At 40.4% G+C, this 20019-nt stretch overlaps 1 protein-coding gene across 3 annotated transcripts in view; it reads right to left on the bottom strand.

Moving 5' to 3' along the window:
• Positions 1-3504: 3504 nt before the first annotated feature.
• Positions 3505-20019, bottom strand: part of Magt1 (magnesium transporter 1) — a 41208-nt gene continuing 24693 nt past the window's right edge. The window contains exons 6-11 of one of the 3 annotated variants that reach the window (XM_039099413.2): positions 16173-16262; positions 15522-15585; positions 13094-13168; positions 8273-8363; positions 6593-6636; positions 3505-6270 (exon numbers count right to left, since the gene is read on the bottom strand). In XM_039099413.2, the coding sequence (XP_038955341.1) occupies positions 6621-6636; positions 8273-8363; positions 13094-13168; positions 15522-15585; positions 16173-16262 (336 nt within the window). In that variant the 3' untranslated portion in view covers positions 3505-6270; positions 6593-6620. Of the gene's footprint in view, positions 6637-8272; positions 8364-13093; positions 13169-15521; positions 15586-16172; positions 16263-20019 lie in introns of all 3 variants that reach the window. The other 2 variants (XM_063279756.1, NM_053946.2) reach the window with 2 other exon arrangements.

A 20019-nucleotide genomic window follows, 5' to 3' on the forward strand; every position in this document is an offset into this window, starting at 1 on the left:
TACAGCTGAGTGTGGTCTTCAACTTCAGATCCTCCTGCATCTGCCTCTGGAGTGCTAGGATTATTGGCTATTTTTGGTTTTTGAGATAAGATCCTCATCGTTGTGCCTCAACCTCCCAACTTGTGGGATTATAGGTATATACTATTATGTCTGTCTCATGTTAAGTTTTAAATCTTATGTGTATGAATATTTTGTCTGCATGTATGTCTATGTGCACCATTTGTGTGTGCCTGCTATCTTTCAATGTCAGAAGTCACTGGATCCCCTGGAAGTAGGTTGAGTGCTGGGAAGGGATCTTGAACTTAGAGCCAGCTCTCCAGCCCCCGAAATACTAGTTTTCGAGGAGCGTTGACAATGTTTTCCACAGTCAAGAATTTCCCAAGTCAAGCCACATAATTTTATATTCTACCAGTTGTAAAGGTTCAATTTCTTCATACTCTGACTAATTTACTGTTTTTCTGACAGTAACTACCATAGTAGGTGTGAGGCAGCATTTCCTTATAGAAAATGTTTCTTGTTTGTGTTGGTTGCGATAAGGGTCCCCATCCACAGCCCAGATCAGGTTAGAACGTGCTATGTAGCTCAGGTTGGCCTTGCACTCTTGACTCCAGCTTGAGGGAAGTCCCAAGTGCTGGGACTACAAACACATGTAAGATTTCTAGGTATTTTGTGTGTGTTTGTTTTAAAATATTTATTATATGTAAGTACACAGTAGTTGTGTTAAGACACCAGAAGAGGGCATTAGATCTCATTACAGATGGTTGTGAGCCACCCTGTGATTGCTGGAATTTGAACTCAGGACCTCTGGAAGAGCAGCCAATGCTCTTAACCACTGAGCCATCTCTTCAGCCCTTGTGTTTTATCTTTTGAGACAGGGTCTCACTATGTAGCACTGGCTGGCCTGCAACTGTGTGATCCAGGGTTACATAGTCACAAGATCCAATTGTCTTGGCCTCCTGAGCACTGGAACTAAAGACATGTTATTGCTATGCTTGGTTTCATTGTTTTGAATGGTATTCTATATTTCAGTTGGTGATAAGCTTTGGAAGATTTTTTAGTTTTGTTCTGATCTTGAGACAGACTCATATAGTCTAAGCTACAAACCCTGAAGCAGAGTCTAACATTGAATTTCTGGTTCGTTTGTTTGTTTATTTATTTATTTATTTATTTATTTATTTGGAGCTGGGGACCGAACCCAGGGCCTTGCGGTTGCTAGGCAAGCGCCCTACCATTGAGCTAAATCCCCAACCCTAACATTGAATTTCTGATCCTCCATTTCTCTGCCTCCCAAATGCTGGGATTACAGGTGTTGTCTGTCCTACCACTGCCAGTTTACACTGGTATTTTAACTCTTTAATTTTTTAAAAAGATTTATTTGTTTATTATCTATAAGTACACTGTAGCTGTCTTCAGACACACCAGAAGAGGGCATCAGATCCCATTACAGATGGTTGTGAGCCACCATGTGGTTGCTGGGAATTAAACCAGTTACTGTTACCTCTGGAAGAGCAGTTTGTGCTCTTAACCACTGAGCCATCTCTCCAGCCCAACTTTTTAATTTCATAAAGGAAAAAGAGAACACAAAATTTAAGGGATACTTGTGCACAAAGTTCAGAAGTTTCTCTAGGTTAGTACTGGCAAAAGACTTATCTCCTCACCTCCATTCTACGTTCACAGACTGATTGTCAATCAAAACTCCCTCCTTAGGGCACCTACAAGATTCAGGCTCTCCTGGGAAATGCCTTTTTCATTAGGACTTCTCCAGAAATCTGGATGTCAGGAAGCAATCAAGGTGGACTATGGTCTCCAGAGAGCAATTTGCATCTGCAAGTGAAATCTGATCCATAGGGTATTTTTCAGCAAAATGGAAACCTGTAAGCATTTCCTTGGAATAACCTTCAGTAAATTGCTTCGTTTTTCTAGGGCAGGTTTTCTTCAGCAGTGCAGGTGAAGGTACTAATTTAAGCGTTTCTAATGTCTTTTTGGCTTTGGCTTTCAATCCTATCAGGATAGTGTGTCAACGCTGATCTTACCCTTGCTCAGAATGGGCAGGGTCCATGCCATAGACCTAATGGTAGATATAGAAGTTCAAAGCACAGCCTTTCTTTCTTTCTCTTTCTTTCTTTCTTTCTTTCTTTCTTTCTTTCTTTCTTTCTTTCTTTCTTTCTTTCTTTCTTTCTTTCTTTCTTTCTTTCTTTCTTTTTTGGTTCTTTTTTTCGGAGCTGGGGACCAAACCCAGGGCCTTGCGCTTCCCAGGCAAGCGCTCTACCACTGAGCTAAATCCCCAGCCCCTAATGATTTCTTTTTGAGGCAAGCTCTTCTGTAGTCTGAGTGGCTTCCAACTCACTATGCAGCTGAAGGTGACCTTCCACAAAGTTCCTTCAGAGTTCTTTCCTGCTGTTCTACTATGTAAACTATTAAAGATACATATGTTTACATTTAAAATAAATTATAAGTCAGGCTTTAGGGTTTTCTGTTTGTAACAGTCCTGGCTATATTGGAACTCACTTTGTAGACCAGGCTGACTTCAAACTCACAGAGATTTGCCTGCCTGTCTCCGAGAGTGCAGGGATTAAAGGCATGCACTACCATGCCCAGTGTCCCTGTATTTCAACTGATTTAACTCAACATTTAATTTAGAGATTACCAAGAAAACAACTATGCTCCAGTGGTTCTAGTCCAGTGGTGCTCAGTCTTAATGCTGCAGCCCTTTAATATACAGTTCCTCGTGTTGTACTGACCTTCCTCCAACCATAAAATAATGTTCATTGCTACTTTATAGGTGAGATTTTGGTAGTATTATGAATCATAATGTAAATGTCTGCATTTCCTGATGGTCTTAGTGTTAGTTAGCTAAATGAAAATGCCATTAGATTCCCAAAGGGGTTGGTTGAGAACCTGTTTGTTATTTGGTGGTGGCGGTGGCGGGTGTTTCACAAGAGCCTTGGTTGGCCTGGAAGTACTATGTAGAACAGGGTGACCTCCAACTCATAGACATCTGCCTGCCTCTACTTCCCAATGCTGGGATTAAGGATATGTACCACCACACCCAGCAGAAGTTTATCTTAATCTAGAGGTGACGAAGAGAATTTTCTATGAAATGCACTGTTACAGGACAGTACAAAAATTAGACAAATTAAACATTTCAGATAGAATATTCTAATTTAAGAATCCCCTTTGATATTTTGTATTGACCCCTCAATAGACAGGTGCAGCGGTCCGAACGTGAAATCCCTTCATAGGCTCATCTACTAGCTAGTGCTAGGGTTTCGGAGGCTGTGGAACATTTTAGAGACAGTCTTGCTGCAGTACACCACTGCTCTTACTCTCTCTGCTTCCTGGCTGCCCGAGGGCGTCATGCTTCAGGTGTCATACCTAATCTAGATATAGTCTTTTCCATCTTTGAGCCAAATGGACCATGTTTCCCTTAAGTTGCTTGATTCAGGGTATTTTATAATAGTAACAGAAAAGAAGTGACAATAGAGAATTTAAAAAACCATGTAATTTAGAGTGCAAAAAGTTTATTGACAGGAAGCAATAAGCCAGACATTTGGTTATCTCTGCTATAATAATGTATCATTTTTGAACAGTGTATTAAAAATACATAATGAATTATATTTAAACCAGTACTAGAAAAGTAAATTAAGAATCTACTTAAGGCACTTCAGATAAAAGCTAAATTTAAAATTTCCACAAAAGTAACACTATTTTAAATGAGAAAATCTGCTTTCCACAGATTTTAGCCAGAGCATGCCTTTCTCCACACTGAAGAATGGTGCTCTTAAACAAAAAGAAAAGACACAAAACACTGAGCATGGGAGACACCAGCAGCTAGAAGTTACACAGTAGGAGTACTGCCCAGTTCAATTCTGCAAGTCTTCACACTAAGTTTCCTAAGAATCACAGCATAAATTCATTGGGCAGAGACAAGTACAATAGCAGATAAGGAATTAAGAATCACTTAATTTACAAGGAACAATCAACTGTATCCTCCTCATAGTTATCAAATTTGTAGCAACAACAACAAACCACCCAAAACATTTTTTTCTGGGTCAATTATGTCCATCTCTTTCCACAAACCTCTATTATATAAGACATGGGAAGGTTATCACATGGTCAATAGCAGGGAATAGTCACAGTATCTTTTCTTTTTTCATTTTTCTCTTTGGGATAGAGTCTTCTGTAGCTCAGGTTGGCCTTAAACTCACTATATACTCAAGGATGAGGTTGAACCTATCTTCCTATCTCTGTCTCCTGAGTGTACTGGGATTGTACACATGTGCTACCATACCTGGCTTACGTGATGTTGTGGATCAAACCCATGGCTTTATGTATGCTAAGCAAGCACTTTATCAACTCAACCACAATTCATCTCTATATTTTAAATGTAATATTCCTAATATGTCTTTACATTTTCCAGCTACATTCCTAGGTTTTTATGGGATTCCTAAGTATAGGATTGAACCCACACCCTTTTAAGTGCTCTACCATAGCCAAGTGCTCTACCATAGCCAAGTGCTCTATCACTGAGCTCCATTCCAACCCTATACTTTTTTTAAAAAAATCTATTAATTTTATGTATGTGAGTACACTGTAGCTGTCTTCAGACACACCAGAAGAGGGCATCAGATCCCATTACAGATGGTTGTGAGCCACCATGTGTTTGCTGGGAATTGAACTCAGGACCTCTGGAAGAGCAGTCAGTGCTCTTAACCACTGAGCCATCTCTCCAGCCCAACCCTATACTTTTTTTGACAGTGCCATTTCTGATTACTCTGCATAATTACGGTAAAAGCCAGAGTCAACCATATCATAACCATGATTTAAATATTCCTCATGGGAAACGTTACCATATATGGCTATTTCCACTATCAGGGAAAAAAAAGGATAAAATTCAAGTAAAATCCCTTCATAGTTTTATTTTCTGACATATTTTTGAGATGAGGTGTTAATATGATGCCAGACTGTCTCACGTTCTTGGACTTCGTGGATTCTACTTCGGCCAGCAGGGTAGCTAACGGAAAAGGCAGGTGCCTGCCACCACTCTTTGTATCTCTAATTTGTGGGGCAGAGAAAAGCTAAAGTGAGAGCAAAAGCAGACTACAGTCAATGGTGGCACATGCCTGCAATCCCAGCACTTGTGAAGCTCAGACATGAGGGTGAAAGTGAGCTAGAGGTGGGGCAGGTCTCCAGAAGGGAGGTAAGACCAGCTAGAACTAGGTCTCAAAGAGAAGTTTCAAGAAAACACTTATTAAAAAATAGCCCAGGTTTTACAGAACATGTATTCTAAAAAACAAAAGACCAGCTTTCAAGGAACAATTTTTACCAAAAGAAAAAAAAAAACCCACACAGACACAATACATATTTCTTGACACAAGTCAAGAAATCTTCCTTATTTTCCCCTATGGCATTGGGATGTGATACATGATAGACAAGTATGCTACCTCTGAGTTACAGCCTAAGCTTGAAAACATGTCATTTTTCTTCCTTCCTTTTTTCCCCCTTTTCTCCTGGATACAGGGTCTCACTATGTAGCCCAGGCTGAACACAAACTCACAGAACTCAGCCTTTGTCTACTGCAGCCTGGCAAACTATTTCACTTCTTTTTTTTTTTTTTTGGTTCTTTTTTTTTTTTTCGGAGCTGGGGACCGAACCCAGGGCCTTGCGCTTCCTAGGCAAGAGCTCTACCACTGAGCTAAATCTCCAACCCCTAACTATTTCACTTCTATACCTATACAACGAGTCAATATTTCACAATTTTGTTTTCTCATTCTAACAGAGTCCTTTCCATGAACACAACTCAGCTTATTTTTCTGTTAGGTAAAAAACGACATCAATGACAATATGTAACTTATACAAACATTTGAGACCACTTGTAAGTTATACTGATTTTTAGCAACAAACTATTATTATTAGAGTAGGGCCACTTTAAATAAAACTAGAAACAGAATGAATGAGAAATCTTTTCATGTACAAGGTAGTTATAGCACACTCATGCACAAATCATAGTCTTTAGTTAGAGGTACTTCTTAATGTGTAAAAGGAGGCCTATGTAGCTGATTTCAGTCAGAAAGACAGAGCAAGGCATGTGTCTTTCCAAAGGCTACACAGTCCATTTTCAGATCCTACAGTGCATATGATACCTTGGCCCAAGAGGAAAGGTCTGTAAAGCACACACATCTGCACAAAGAAGGAAAGGTAACCGCTTCCAGATGCAGCTGTTTGCAATAGGCAGAGGTGAAAATTCCTGCTCAGAACCTTCTATCCAACCTTAGGTAAGATAAAAGCAGATGACCAAAAGTTAACTAAAGTAGTTTTGAGTTTTGCTCTAAGTAAAATGACGTAGTAGTTTTAAATTTTATAAAGTACTTAATACTACAAAACCCAAATGTTTCGTAAGTTCATTGGGAAGGAAAGGTTAACAGGAACATAATTCCAAATACTTCATGATCTCACAATTGCTTGTTAAGGCACTACAGATCTTTGGTTAAATGATTAACTAGTTCGATCACTTGACAAAAAGAGGTAAGATAAAATACATGAGTTGCATTCTTCAAACACCAAACAGGTTTTATTTTTCAGTTTCCATTACCGGTGTCAATGTTTCTCTGGAATCCTCTTTAACTCATCAGAAAGCTGAAACAAAATATATATCAATACATTAGTCTCTGAAAGAAAACTAAGTTTCCTTATTTTAGGTTAAAAGGAGGTTTATTGTGGGGGGAGCAGGGACCTGGAAAAGGGGTAGAGGCAGAGAAAGGGAACAGAGACGAGCAGAGGAGAGAGGCTGGCTGGGAACACATGGTTTTTTTTGAGACAGGATTTCTTTGTGTAACAGCCCTGGCTGTCCTGAACTTGCTTTGTGGACCAGGCTGACCTCAAACTCAGAGATTTACCTGCCTCTGGCTCCTAAGTGCCAGAATTAAAAGAATAAGCCACCATGCCCAGCTAAGTTTGATGTTTTATAAATACATAGTATGTTGATTTTAATATATGTACCATGGCCTGAGTATCAAAAACAAGAAGTGAGAAACACGAAAGGCCTAGTAGTCTTTTTCTTTTGGAGACAGTGTGTCATATAATGAGCTCAAACAAAGAGTTTGGAAGGCAGCTCAAATTCATTATGTAGCCAGACAATCCAGATCTGACCCTGCCTATGTCTCTGAGTGCTGCTGGTATCACAGGTCTGCGACACCATAGGAGGACATGTATTAAAACAGAAACTATGGAAGCTGGAGTAATGGCTCAGAGTTAACAGCATATACATATAGCTCTTACAGAAGACTCAGGTTCAATCCCCAGCACCCATATGGCAGCTCTAGGGGAAATGATATCCTCCTCTGGCCTCTGCACACATGCAGTATATACATTCTCTCTCACACATGAATAAAAAATAAAAGAATATTTAAAAAAAACCTCACAAACACTAGCCAGCTGCTGGTAGTGGAACATGCCTTTTATACCAGCAGAAGCAGGTAGATAGATCTCTGTGACTCAAGGCCAGCCTGGTCTACAAAGCAAGTTCAAGGATGGCCAGAGCTACACAGAGAAACACTGTCTTGAAAAACAAACAAGGGGCTGGGGATTTAGCTCAGTGGTAGAGCGCTTACCTAGGAAGCGCAAGGCCCTGGGTTCGGTCCCCAGCTCCGAAAAAAAGAACCAAAAAAAAAAAGAAAAACAAAACAAAACAAACAATCCCCCTCCAACAAATGTCCTTGTAATTCCATAAAAGAAATGACCAGATAGCTGTGCTGGGGCACACCCTTAATCCCAGCACTGGACGGCCAGGGCAGGCAGGTCTCTGTGAGCTGGAACACAGCCTCATCTGTACAGTGAGATCCTATCTCACATGAGAGGGGGAGAGGGAGAGAGACCACATAAACCAGGCAGGAGACGTACACGCCCTTAGTTCCAGAACTTGGGATGCAGAAGCAATGCTGCCAAGTTCAAGGGAAGTTTGGGCTACATAGTGAGTTCCAAGCCAGTGAGACCCTATCTCAACACACCAACACAAAAAATGTACATGCATATAAAATGACCGCCACAGCACAGTACAATAGTATATGCCCGTAAGCCCAGAACTGAAGTGATAGAGACAGGAGGTCAGGAGTTCAAGGCTAGCCTGGGGTAGACAAGATCCTGCTACAAACCAAGATGAAACAGGAGAACAGGTGGAAACCAGGAGACTTTTTTAAATGAAGGCATAAATAGGTAAGCAATAAACTATTATAAAGCAATAATCATTTTAAGTATAGGTAAAGTAAGAATATACCTGTATGGATAGCCATGGTATTTTGATCGAAAGATGGACAGCATCCAACTGAAGAATAACACAACAAGTCCAATCCCAGCAATACACATCACTGTGAGGAAAAAAAGTAGAGTCATCAGGTCGCCCCTGAGAAACCACCTGCACAGGGTAGACTGTACACTTCCACAGAGAAAACACACTAAGAATCAGCTTTCCAACAGATTTAAGCCCCATTTGGGGGGTTATCGTTTTAATATAGATTCTGAAAACAAAGGTTAGGAGGAAGAGAGGTGGCCTGGAAGAAGGCACATCATAAAATCACTCCCACCTCATCTCCCCCGACCTTAAGACAGGGATGCTCTGTGTAGTTCTGGCTGTCCTGGAGCTCACTATGTAGGCCAGGCTAGCTTCAAACTCTCAGGGATCTGCTTGCCTCTGCCCCCTAGAGTGTTGGGGTTAAAAATGTGTGCCATTACAGCCTAGCTCTCTCCACTTAAAAAAAAATTATTTATTTCATGTATGTGAATACATTGATTGTAGCTGTCTTCAGATGCACCAGAAGAGGGCACTGGATCCTATTACAGATGGTTGTAAGCCACTCTGGTTGCTGGGAATTGAACTCAGGACCTCTGGAAGAACAGTGCTCTTAACCTCTGAGCCATCTCTCCAGCCCTTATCTCCACTTTTTACTCTTGCAGAGTTTGCATTGCTCCTAAGCTTACTCCACTACAATGCAATAGTCAATTTACTTATATACCCATGTAACTGAATTGTAAAAAACAATATATTTCCTTAAATATATCCCACTCTGCCTATAATCCCACAATTCATGAAGCAGAGGCTGCAGGATTAAAGCAAATATAAGGCCAGGTCAGTCTACAGAGTAAGTTCCAGGCTGACCAGGATTATATAGCAAAACCCTGTCTTAAAAGATAAAAAAAGAAAAAAATTAAAAGCATCACAGCCTCCAATAATTTAATGTTAAAAAGTAGTCTCCTGTCTATGATCCCAGTGCTTGGGAAGAAGAGGTACAAATATCAAGTGTTTAAGGCCAGCTTGGAGTAAGCACTAACTGTGCAATAAGCTTGGCCTATATGAGACCATCTCCAGAAGACAAAAGAGGCTAAGTATGGAGCTGGAGACATGGCTCGGCAGTTCTAAGTATGGACTGCTCTTGTAGGGGACACAAGTTCACTCCTAAGCACCCCTATAAAGAAGCTCACAAGTACCCATAATCCTAATTCCAGGAGGGATTTAACATCTCTGGTCTCCAGGGGTACCTACCTATACACACATGCACATACCCAGATCCAGACAGACACACACATATATAATTAAGCATTGTAAAGATGATTCTTAAAGAAAAACGGCCAGGTGTGGTGGAGTACACATGTAATTCCGTACTCAGGAGGTGTAGTTTAAAGCCAGTAGTTGGAGTACACCCTGAGCTACATGGTGAGTTCAGATGCAAGCATGGTCTCTCTACATAACAAACTCCATGCCAGCCAGGGCTATGTAGTAGGACTATTAAAGAAAAATCCAAGAACTAGATGAAATTATGACAATTTCAATAATATTCTGCTATAGTGTTTTGCCATTTAAATTCATACCAGATTGTATTTAAATGGCATTTTCCAAATGAGGAATACAGAAATGGGCAAGGCAAACAAATCACCATTGGGTCAGCAAGGTGGCTCAGTAAGAAAAAGTGCTTGCAGCCAAGCCTGACTGAGTTTGATCCCTAGGACCTACGTCGTAGGAGAGAGAAGGGACTCCTACAAGTTGTCCTCTGACCTGAACATACATGTTGTATTCACACACACACACACACACACACACACTCTGTGATGGTGGTTTGAATAGGTTTGTCCCCCAGACTCATGTGTTTGAATGCTTGGCCTATGAGAAGTGGCACTATTAGGAGGTGTTAGGTGTGTCACTGTGGGTGTGGTCTTTGAGATCTTTAAATGCTCAAGTTCCATCAGGTGTGAAATCAGTTTCCCCCTGGCTGCCTGCAGAATCAGTCCCCTTCTGCTGCCAATGGATCAAGATGTAGAACTCTCTGCTTCTCTAGTAGCATGTCTGTCTGTATGCTGTCCTGCTTCCTGCCATGATAACGGACTGAATCTATGAAACTGCACCAGCCCCAAGTAAATATTTTTTATAAGAGTTGCCTTGGTTATGTCTCTTCACAGCAATGAAACCTTAAAACACATTATACGTACATACACACATGTACACACACATGCATATGAACATATACTCATGAAATAATAAAAATACTTTAAAATAATGTCACAATGTGTTATCTATATTAGATAGTTAATATATTATTATATTAGTTTTTGGGACAGGGTCTCACTATGTAGCAGTGATGAACCCCACTCTGAGATGAACTTTCCTCCTCAGTGTTTGGATTATAGGTGTATATCACCTATGCCTGGCAAAAATTATCTGTCAAATCAGAAATCCAATATATTAATCTTTTTATAGAAATATTAAGTATGAAAAACAACATTTTAATGAAATCCCAGAAGTTGTGCAAACAAGTTATATTGTAGGCATTTTTTGAAACAATAAAAACGTGTGACTATTTGTTTGAGACAGGGTCTCTCATGTAGCCTGAGATGGCTTCAAATTTCCTATGTAGTAAAGGATGGCCTTGAAGTCCTTAATCCTTCTTCTTCTTCTACTGGCTAAGTGCCTGAATTCCAAGTGTATCACCTTGCACAGCTTCTTTGTCTGGAGTGCAGGGATTATAGAACTGCCACCACACCCAACAAAACGGGCATGTTCTAATGCGGAAAATGTACATGCTCCCAGGGGTCCAAGACCTTGTAATTCTCTTATTCTCTACTTTCCAAGTGTTGGAATTATAGGTGTGTACTGCCACAGCGTACCTAAGGTTTTTTTAAATTTGTTTTGTTTTAAGATAGGGTCTCTTATAGCCCTGTCCTGCCTAGAACTTGCTATGTTTACCAGTCTGGCCTCAAATATAGGTGTGATGCTGCTATGTATTCAAATGGTAAATACTAGCCTCCAAGATCTGGTTGAGCCTAAGGAGCCCCTCACCAATACCAAGTGATGCTATGTAACCTTGCTCACCAAGTTAGTTAATAAAAGGCTAAAGTCTGTGATTGGGCAGTAGGTAGAGGTAGATGGGTTTTCAGTTACCTGGCTGGGGGTTGCAGGGAGAGAAGAAAGGACACCAAGGGAGAGGCTGCTAGAGAGAGGAGATGGACCATGAGGACATGGCCAAGAGAAACAGCAAGTAACAAGGGACATATGGCTGGGGTGTAAGTTAGAATGGCTTCAAAACCTGCCTAACCTACGCTTACAGCTTGGAAATAAAATACCTGGACTGTGTGTCTTTTATATGGGCTAGCTTGAATTCATAACAATTTCTACATGCAAACTTGCATCAATATTACTTCTGCCTCCCAAGCATTTTTGTTGTGTTTTGTTGGAACAAGGTTTCTCTGTGTAGCCCTGGCTAACCTGAAACTTACTCTGTAGACCAGGCTGGCCTGGAACTCACAGAAATCTACCTGAATTTGCCTTTCTTGAGTGCTGCGATTAAAGGTGTGTGCTAACACTCCCCCATCCACACCTGTGTTTAGTTTTTAAAGTGAATATTCACTTTAAAACACGCTCTCTCGGGGTTGGGGATTTAGCTCAGTTAGGCAAGCGCACGGTCCTGGGTTTGGTCCTCAGCTCCAGGAAAAAACAAACTAATACACTCTCTGTCTCTCTGTCTCTGTGTCTCTCTCTCTCTCTCTCTCTCTCTCTCTCACACACACACACACACACACACACACACACACACAGCTGGTGTGTGCCCATTACAACAAGCAATCTACAGTAGAACTATATTCCCAGGCCTTCTCATAGTATTTTTGTTTCCTTCTGGGATATTGGTGATTCAATCAAGATTCTAAAACGTGTTAGGCAAGTACTCTACCACACAGTCATAGGCACAGTCCTCTTTTTATAGTTTTATTTTGAGATAGGGTTTTAACTAAGTTGTAGTCTGGCTGGCTTCCATCTCATTTTATAGACCAATTAGGCCTTGAACTTGTGATCCTCCTACCTCACCGTCCTGAATATACAGAGTTAGGGGCCAGTGCCATCAGTCTGGCTCTCACACAAAGAGTTTTTAAAATGTTTTTACACGCGGCTGGAGAAGAGGCTCAGTAGGTGAGATACTTAGCTATCATGCACCAATCCCTCCAGTCCATCCCCATTAAAGCATACAACCATACATAACGGCACTATCTGTACTCCTAGCACTTGGAAGGTGGAGACAGGAGGATCATAAACTCAAGATCAGCCTCAGCTACATAGCCAGTTTAAAGCTGATCTAGGCTATACAGACCCTGTTTGTCTCAAAAAACCAAGATGTTCTCATGAGTGGAAAGAGGCGGTGAGCACGAAGGCTGAAAGTTCCAGGTCAGTTTGGCCACAGAGCAGAGCTTATCTCAAAACAAAAGAAAATCAACTGAACAAAAAAGTGGAAAGAAAGGGTTTGGGGAATTAGCTCAGTGGTAGAGTGCTTGCCTAGCAAGCACAAGGCCCTGGGTTTGGTCCCCAGCTCTGAAAAAAAAAAAAAAAGAAAAGAAAAAAAAGTGGAAAGAAATAGATTATATTAAAATTATTAGTTGTTCCTGGTGGAATAACATAGAAAACTCTCTAAAAGTTTCACAGTTTCTTTCTTTCTTTCTTTCTTCCTTTCTTTCTTTCTTTCTCTTTTTTTTTGTATTTTCTATAAAGGGAAAGAGATTAGTAAAGACTTTTCCGTGTTAAAGGCAGAAGTGAAACGTCGTGACATGTCATGTGACTTACTCCTTCGCTTCCCAATATCCATGTCAGAGGCAGCAGCTTCACATAAAAGCACCATACCTAAGGTAACCCCACCATCTTAGAAAACCTGTTTAAGGAGAAATTCATGTAGCCACAAAACACATACCATTTTCGTATTCCCAATTTCTCATGAAGAAAATTAAGATCAATTTATTTTTTTTTTCTTTTTTTCGGAGCTGGGGACCGAACCCAGGGCCTTGCATTTGCTAGGCAAGCGCTCTACCACTGAGCTAAATCCCCAACCCCAAGATGAATTTATAAATCTTCAACTAGTAACCCAAACAAATACTCTTACGTGTTTACAATATTATTAACTGCAAAGATTTAATTAAAAAGTAAGGTTAAAGGGGTTGGGGATTTAGCTCAGCGGTAGAGCGCTTGCCTAGCGAGCGCAAGGCCCTGGGTTCGGTCCTCAGCTCCGGAAAAAAAAGAAAAAAAAAAAAAAAGTAAGGTTGAGCCAGGCTTGGTAGCTAGGCCAGCCTGAGATACATAAGATCTTGTCTTTAAAAAAACAAAACTAAACTAAACTGGGGAGCTGGAGAGATGACTCAGCGGTTAAGAGCCCCGACTGTTCTTCCAGAGGTCCCGAGTTCAATTCCCAGCAACCACATGGTGGCTCACAGCCATCTGTAATGAGATCTGATGCCCTCTTCTGGTGTGTCTGAAGACAGCTACACTGTACTTATATAGAATAAATGAATAAATCTTTAAAAAATAACCTGGCCCCATGTACCTGGTATGGTGGTACGTATCTCTAATCCCAGTCCTTGGGAGGCAGAGGCGGGCAGATCTCTGTGACCTCATAGCCAGCCTGGTTTATATAGCACAGGCCAGTCAGTGCTACATAGTAAGACCCTGTCTCAAAGAAACAAAATAAACCAATACCAAACCCCCATATTGATCCCCCCAAAAGAATTAGGGTTGAAAATATTTCAGTTTGTAAAGTAAAATATACTTCTAAGAAATCCCACCTATATAAAAAATGAGCCTTTGGGTATCACATCTTTAACACAGTAATTTTCTAACTCCAAACAAACTAAAAATTACTTAGTAGTCATCCCCAACACCCCTGAAAAGCACATACTGGAAATATGCACCATTTAAGACAATAACAACTCACTTTTACATGGAAAATCATTTCAGATTTTTAACAATTAAACTTTGGAGCAGAAATTATTATTTGGGTATCCAACTTTGTCATATTCTAATAAAAAAAGGAAAATCCCCATGTGCAATAACTTTATATTATTTGTTTTGATAACAGCAGCTACATAAATCAAAATGGATATACTATAGCAAAGAAGTGCATCACATGGTTGAATAATAAGTAGTATCACTGTTAAAAGAAAAATCTGTTCAAGCAGAAAAGAGACCAACGCCTGCCCTTTGTAAATACTAGTAATGGTCAATATTCCCGAGATAATTATGTACATGATGCACACTGTAAGCTAATGCCTGTGGGTATAATTCAGTGGCATGAGAGAAAAAGGTGTTCTGATGACTTTATTCACCTCTTCGTTACCAGCTTGTATTCTCTTCAATAGCCTTATTAAGAATGACTGCCGAAGGCCCATGTTTTTAATTTAATTAATTAGATTTTAATTAATTTAACTTAATTAGTGTATAAGTGTGTGTAACACAGGTACACCTGTTTGTAGAGGTTGGAAGACAAGCTGCAGGAATTGGTTCTTTCCTTCCACTGAGTTGGTCCTGGAGATCCAACTTGTGAAGGTGAGCGGCAGGCAAGTACTACCCAGCCCAATGTTGATCTGTTTCCCCTAAGCCAAGTTTCTTTTCCACCATTTTTTCTTTTCCTCCTGCAGCACCTTGTATCTAGGTTTTCTCTGAAGAGTGCTGGGAATTGACCTTGAGGTCTTGTGCATGCTAGGCCAGTGCTACACTACTGAGATACTTAGCCCCAACTCTTGTAGCCTATTACATTAATGTTCCATCCATCTATTCTTTCTTTCTTTTTAGTTTTTGGTTTCTTTGAGATAGGATTCCTCTGTATAGCCCCAGCTGTCCTGAATTTTCACTACAGATCAGGCTAACCTCTGCTTCCTGATTACAGGTCGGCACTACCATCACCAGGCCCAATGTTTCATTTTAAATACCACTTAAACCTTACCTTTCTTCTAAAGTTTCCGTTCTACTTTAACTCTATTAAAAAGACATGCCATGCTTCCTATTATGTGAGGACTTCCATAATCAATGAGCTCATCAACCTGGCTTCGTCAAACTTAAGGTTTGAGGAAGACATGAGCCACAGAAGTTCCAAAGGATCTGAATTAGTATAGCAAATCCCTGAATTAGTATAGCAGCTCCAACCAAATGCTGTACAGAGAACACAAGACGGTAAGAAAATGGGCAACTTAAAATACGACAATAAAGACTTATTGTGAAAGGATACTGAAGAGAAGAACAATGTGGGTTTCAGCTACAAACTGTGCTTGGCTGCTTCCGTGGATATAATTCTGGGAGGAGAAGACAAGTGGGATAAGTCATTACATTATATACTGAATTGTAGTGTTGTATCCTAAAATATGATATGCTAAACCTTAGGAAATTATCAATTCACTCTCTGTATGTAAGCATGTAGCATACTTTGTGAGGCTATTAAAAGCTATTTCTGTATTTACTTGTTCTTTGTATTTGTACTATTTATTTCACAAAAAATATATGAGAAAAACAATATTTAAGTATATGAAACTCCAAGGTAAAACAATGCAGACATGACAACAGGGACCACATTGTCCCAATAAAACACTGTATCTGATAGTACCTAGCACAGTGGCTAGAAACAACAGATAATTAAATACTTGACTAATTCTTATACTTAGTTTGAGCTGTTTTAGTCATCCTAGTCAAAAGAACTCAATATATAGAATAAAGAGTGTTCCTCTTTGGAGCACTGATGCCCTAAGTGTAATTGAAGCTCATTAACAAAGATTAAAAAGTCAAAACTGTATCTAGTTGCTGTATAAGCCAGCACTGGCCTCACATGGTAATTGTAATTACATTAACTTTAGTATCCAATATAAAGAATACAGATTTTCCTTACCACATGTCCTGTATGGGGATTCTTATGAGCATATGGTGGTCCTCTTATATGGTTCCACATTTGGCCAGATGTCATTGCAAGTACAAAACACTAGAAAACAAAAATAATGGGATACCCAGAGTTTAGCCAGCTCAACTGATTAGGTTAGTAGATACATGAAAATACTTAGCCATTCAGAAAACATATGACATTTTTTCAAATAAATGACTTCTTTATTAAAATTTATATTTTACCACAAGGATCACAATTCAACATTATTTCTAAAGGGATTTTAAACTATATTTTAACAGAACAGTTTCAAAATTGAGTACTGGAAATATATCTGAAAAGTAATTTCAAAAGAACTGTAAAGTGGGGCTTCCGTGATGGCTCAGTTGTTAACAATGCTACTCTTCCAAGGGATCTGAGTTTGGTTCCCAGGAGCCATAATGGGTGGCTCAAAACTGTTTGTAACTCTAGCTTGTAGGGACTCAAATGCCTCTGTCTGGCCTATACACATACCTACACTTATACACATAACCCCCCAACACATATAATTAAAAGCAAAATAAAATATTAAAAAAAAAACCCTCTCTAAACAGAATCAGTTGCTTGAAGCTCTGGAAATGCTAATATGAGGGAGATAAATCCATTTTAAGACAGAAAATAAAAATACACAAAATACACAGAGAAATGACTTGGCATATAAAGGTACTTGTCGGGGGCTGGGGATTTAGCTCAGTGGTAGAGCGCTTACCTAGGAAGCGCAAGGCCCTGGGTTTGGTCCCCAGCTCCCAAAAAATACAAAAAAAAAAAAAACCAAAACAAAAAAAAAAATAAAGGTACTTGTCATGAACACTCATGTGTTTGAAATGTCCAAGACCTACATGATAGAATGTGATAACTCAATATAGGGACTTTTGAAATTGTACTAATGGAGTCAGAGACAGGAATGTGGTGGTTTTGAATGAGAATGGATTCTGAGGCGGTTTTAAAGAAAATCCATCCCCCTCTTCAGCACACAGGGAGTAGCACTATTTGAAAGAATTAGGTGTGACCTTGTTGAGGAAGTGTGTCACTGAGGGTGAGCTTTCGACTCCTCAGCACCATGAATGCCTGCACATTGCCATGCTTCCTGCCATGATGATAACGCACTGACCCTCTGAAACTGTAAGCCAGCCCCAGTTAAATGCTTTCCTTATAGGAGTTGCCATGATCATGGTGTCTTTTCACAGTAATAGAACACTAAGACAGACCCATAAGCTCTTATGTTTGAATGGTTGATACACAACTGGCAGAACTGTTTGGGTAGAATTTTGAGGTGTGTCACTGGGGGTAGGCTTTGAGGTTTCAAAAGATTTGTGCCACTCTCTGCCTCCTGACTGTGGATTGAGATGTGAGCTCTCAGCTGTTCCTTCAGTCACCATTGTGAACTCTTACCCTCTGAAGCTAAAGCAAATTAAATGCTTTCTTTTATAAAGTTGCCTTGGTTAGAGTGTTTCACCACAGCAATAGAAAAGCAACAGAGACAATGACTTAAGTTCACTTCCCAGAATCCACATAACAAAGCTGAGTGCATGTGGCTGGAGAGAAGGCTCAGCAGTTAAGAGCATTTGCTTCTCTTGTAAAGGACTGAAGTTGGATTCCCTGCACTCCTGTCAGGCAGTTCACAAATGCGTACAACTCTAAGGGGTCCTCTTCTGGCCTCCAGCCAGCTTAACTCAAATCAGTGAGACACCTTCTGAAATGCAAAAACAAAAACGAGGTGGACAGATCCTGAGAACAGGAGAGGTTCATTCTCTGGCCTCCATAAACACCAACATATACATCTACGTAAATAAGCACCAGCCTGCACAGTCACTGAAAAAAAATGGAGCTAAATAAGAGGGCTCAGCGGTTAAGAGCACTGACTGCTCTTCCAGAGGTCCTGAGTGCAAATCCCAGCAACCACATGGTGGCTCACAACCATCTGTAGTGAGATCTGATGCCCTCTTCTGGTGTGTCTGAGAGACAGCTACAAATATATAATATAATACTTAAATATAATAAATGAAAGAAAGACAGAGACAGGCAGATTTTAGGAGCTCACTGGCCAGCTGATTTGAGATCATCTAAAAAAACAAGATGAAGTTGGGTATGGTGGCTCATGCCTTTCTTTACTCCTAACACTCGGGGAGGCAGAGATGGTTGGATCTCTGTGAATTCTGGGACAGCTTTGTCTACAACGTGAGTGAGTTCCAGGTTAGCCAGGGCTTTTGCACAGGGAAACCCTGCCTCTGAGGAAAAAAAAGTAGAGAGCAATAAGAAATGACTCTAAATATTCTCCTGTGGTCTATGCATATGCAGTTGTATGCATGTATTCTCTCCTTCACACACACACACACCCCACAGCAAAAAAGCTAAGCTACTTTTCACAGAGATGGAAGCTAACAGAGCCCAAGAGAATATTCTGGGTGTTAATAGTATGTGCTTATAATCTCAGAAGTAAGAAGTAAGGAGGCAGAGACAGGAGGCTCTCTGGAGATAACTGTGCAACAGACTACCCAAATTGGTTAATTCCCGATTCAGAGAGACAGACTCTGAGGAAGACCCCCAATGAAAGCTTGTGTCCTACACTGGAAGGAAGGAAGGAAGGAAGGAAGGAAGGAAGGAAGGAAGGAAGGAAGGAAGGAGTGAAGGAAGGAAGAAGAAAGAAAAAGGAGAGATAATAGAAGAGTACCTTAGGGAAATGCAAATCAAAACAACCCTGAGATTCTAAGCTTACACCCATCAGAATGGCTAAGATCAAAACAAAAGTGACAAAATGCATGCTGGCAAGGACAAGGAGCACAGAAACACTCCTCCATTGCTGGATGGACTGCAAGCTTCTATAACCACTTTGGAAATCAATATGGTGGTTCCTAGAAAGCTGGGACTCAATCTACCTCAAGACCTAGCTATACTACTCTTGGGCATATACACAAAAGATGCTCCACCATACCACAAGGACACTTGCTCCACTATGTTCATAGTAGCTTTATTCCTAATAGCCAGAAACCAGAAACAACTTAGATATCCCTCAACTGAAGAATGGATAAAAAAGTGGTACATCTATACCCTGGAGTACTACTCAGCCATTAGAAACAAAGACATCATGAAATCTGCAGGCAAATAAATGAAACTAGAAAATATCATCCTGAGTGAGGTAACCCTGACCCAGAAAGACACACATGGTATGTACTCACTTATAACTGGATATATTAGCCTTAAATAAAGGATAACCATGTTATAATGGACAGATCCGGGGCTGGAGAGATGGCTCAGTGGTTAAGAGCATTGATTGCTCTTCCAGAGGTCCTGAGTTCAATTCCCAGCAACCACATGGTGGCTCACAACCATCTGTAATGAGATCTGATGCCCTCTTCTGGTGCATCTGAAGACAACTGCAGTGTACTTATATATAATAAATAAATAAATCTTTAAAAAAAAATAATGGACAGATCCAGAGAAGCTAAGTAACAGGTAGGACTCAAGGGAGGATCCATGTATGAATCTCACTGTGAAGGACAGACAGAGTAGACATTATGGTTGGATGGGGAGAGGAAATGGGTAGGGGTGAGGATGGAGATGGGAACAACAGGGATCGGATGTGGGTTGGATGGGGGAGAGAGTACTGGGAGAGTCAACTGCAATGAGGGAGGCATCTCTGGGACAAGCTAGGAACCAAAGGCAACGGAATCAATGAGGGCGACCGACCCTAGCTAAGACTCCTAGCAAAGAGGGATACCGAGTCTGAACCAGCCACCTTCCTTAAGCAGTCAAGACTTCTAGTGGAGGTGCAGGGACACTAAACAAGCCATAAACCGTTTACCTACACACAATTTGCCCT

This window comes from Rattus norvegicus, chromosome X, assembly GCF_036323735.1.
Source record: "Rattus norvegicus strain BN/NHsdMcwi chromosome X, GRCr8, whole genome shotgun sequence".
NCBI lineage: Eukaryota > Metazoa > Chordata > Mammalia > Rodentia > Muridae > Rattus > Rattus norvegicus.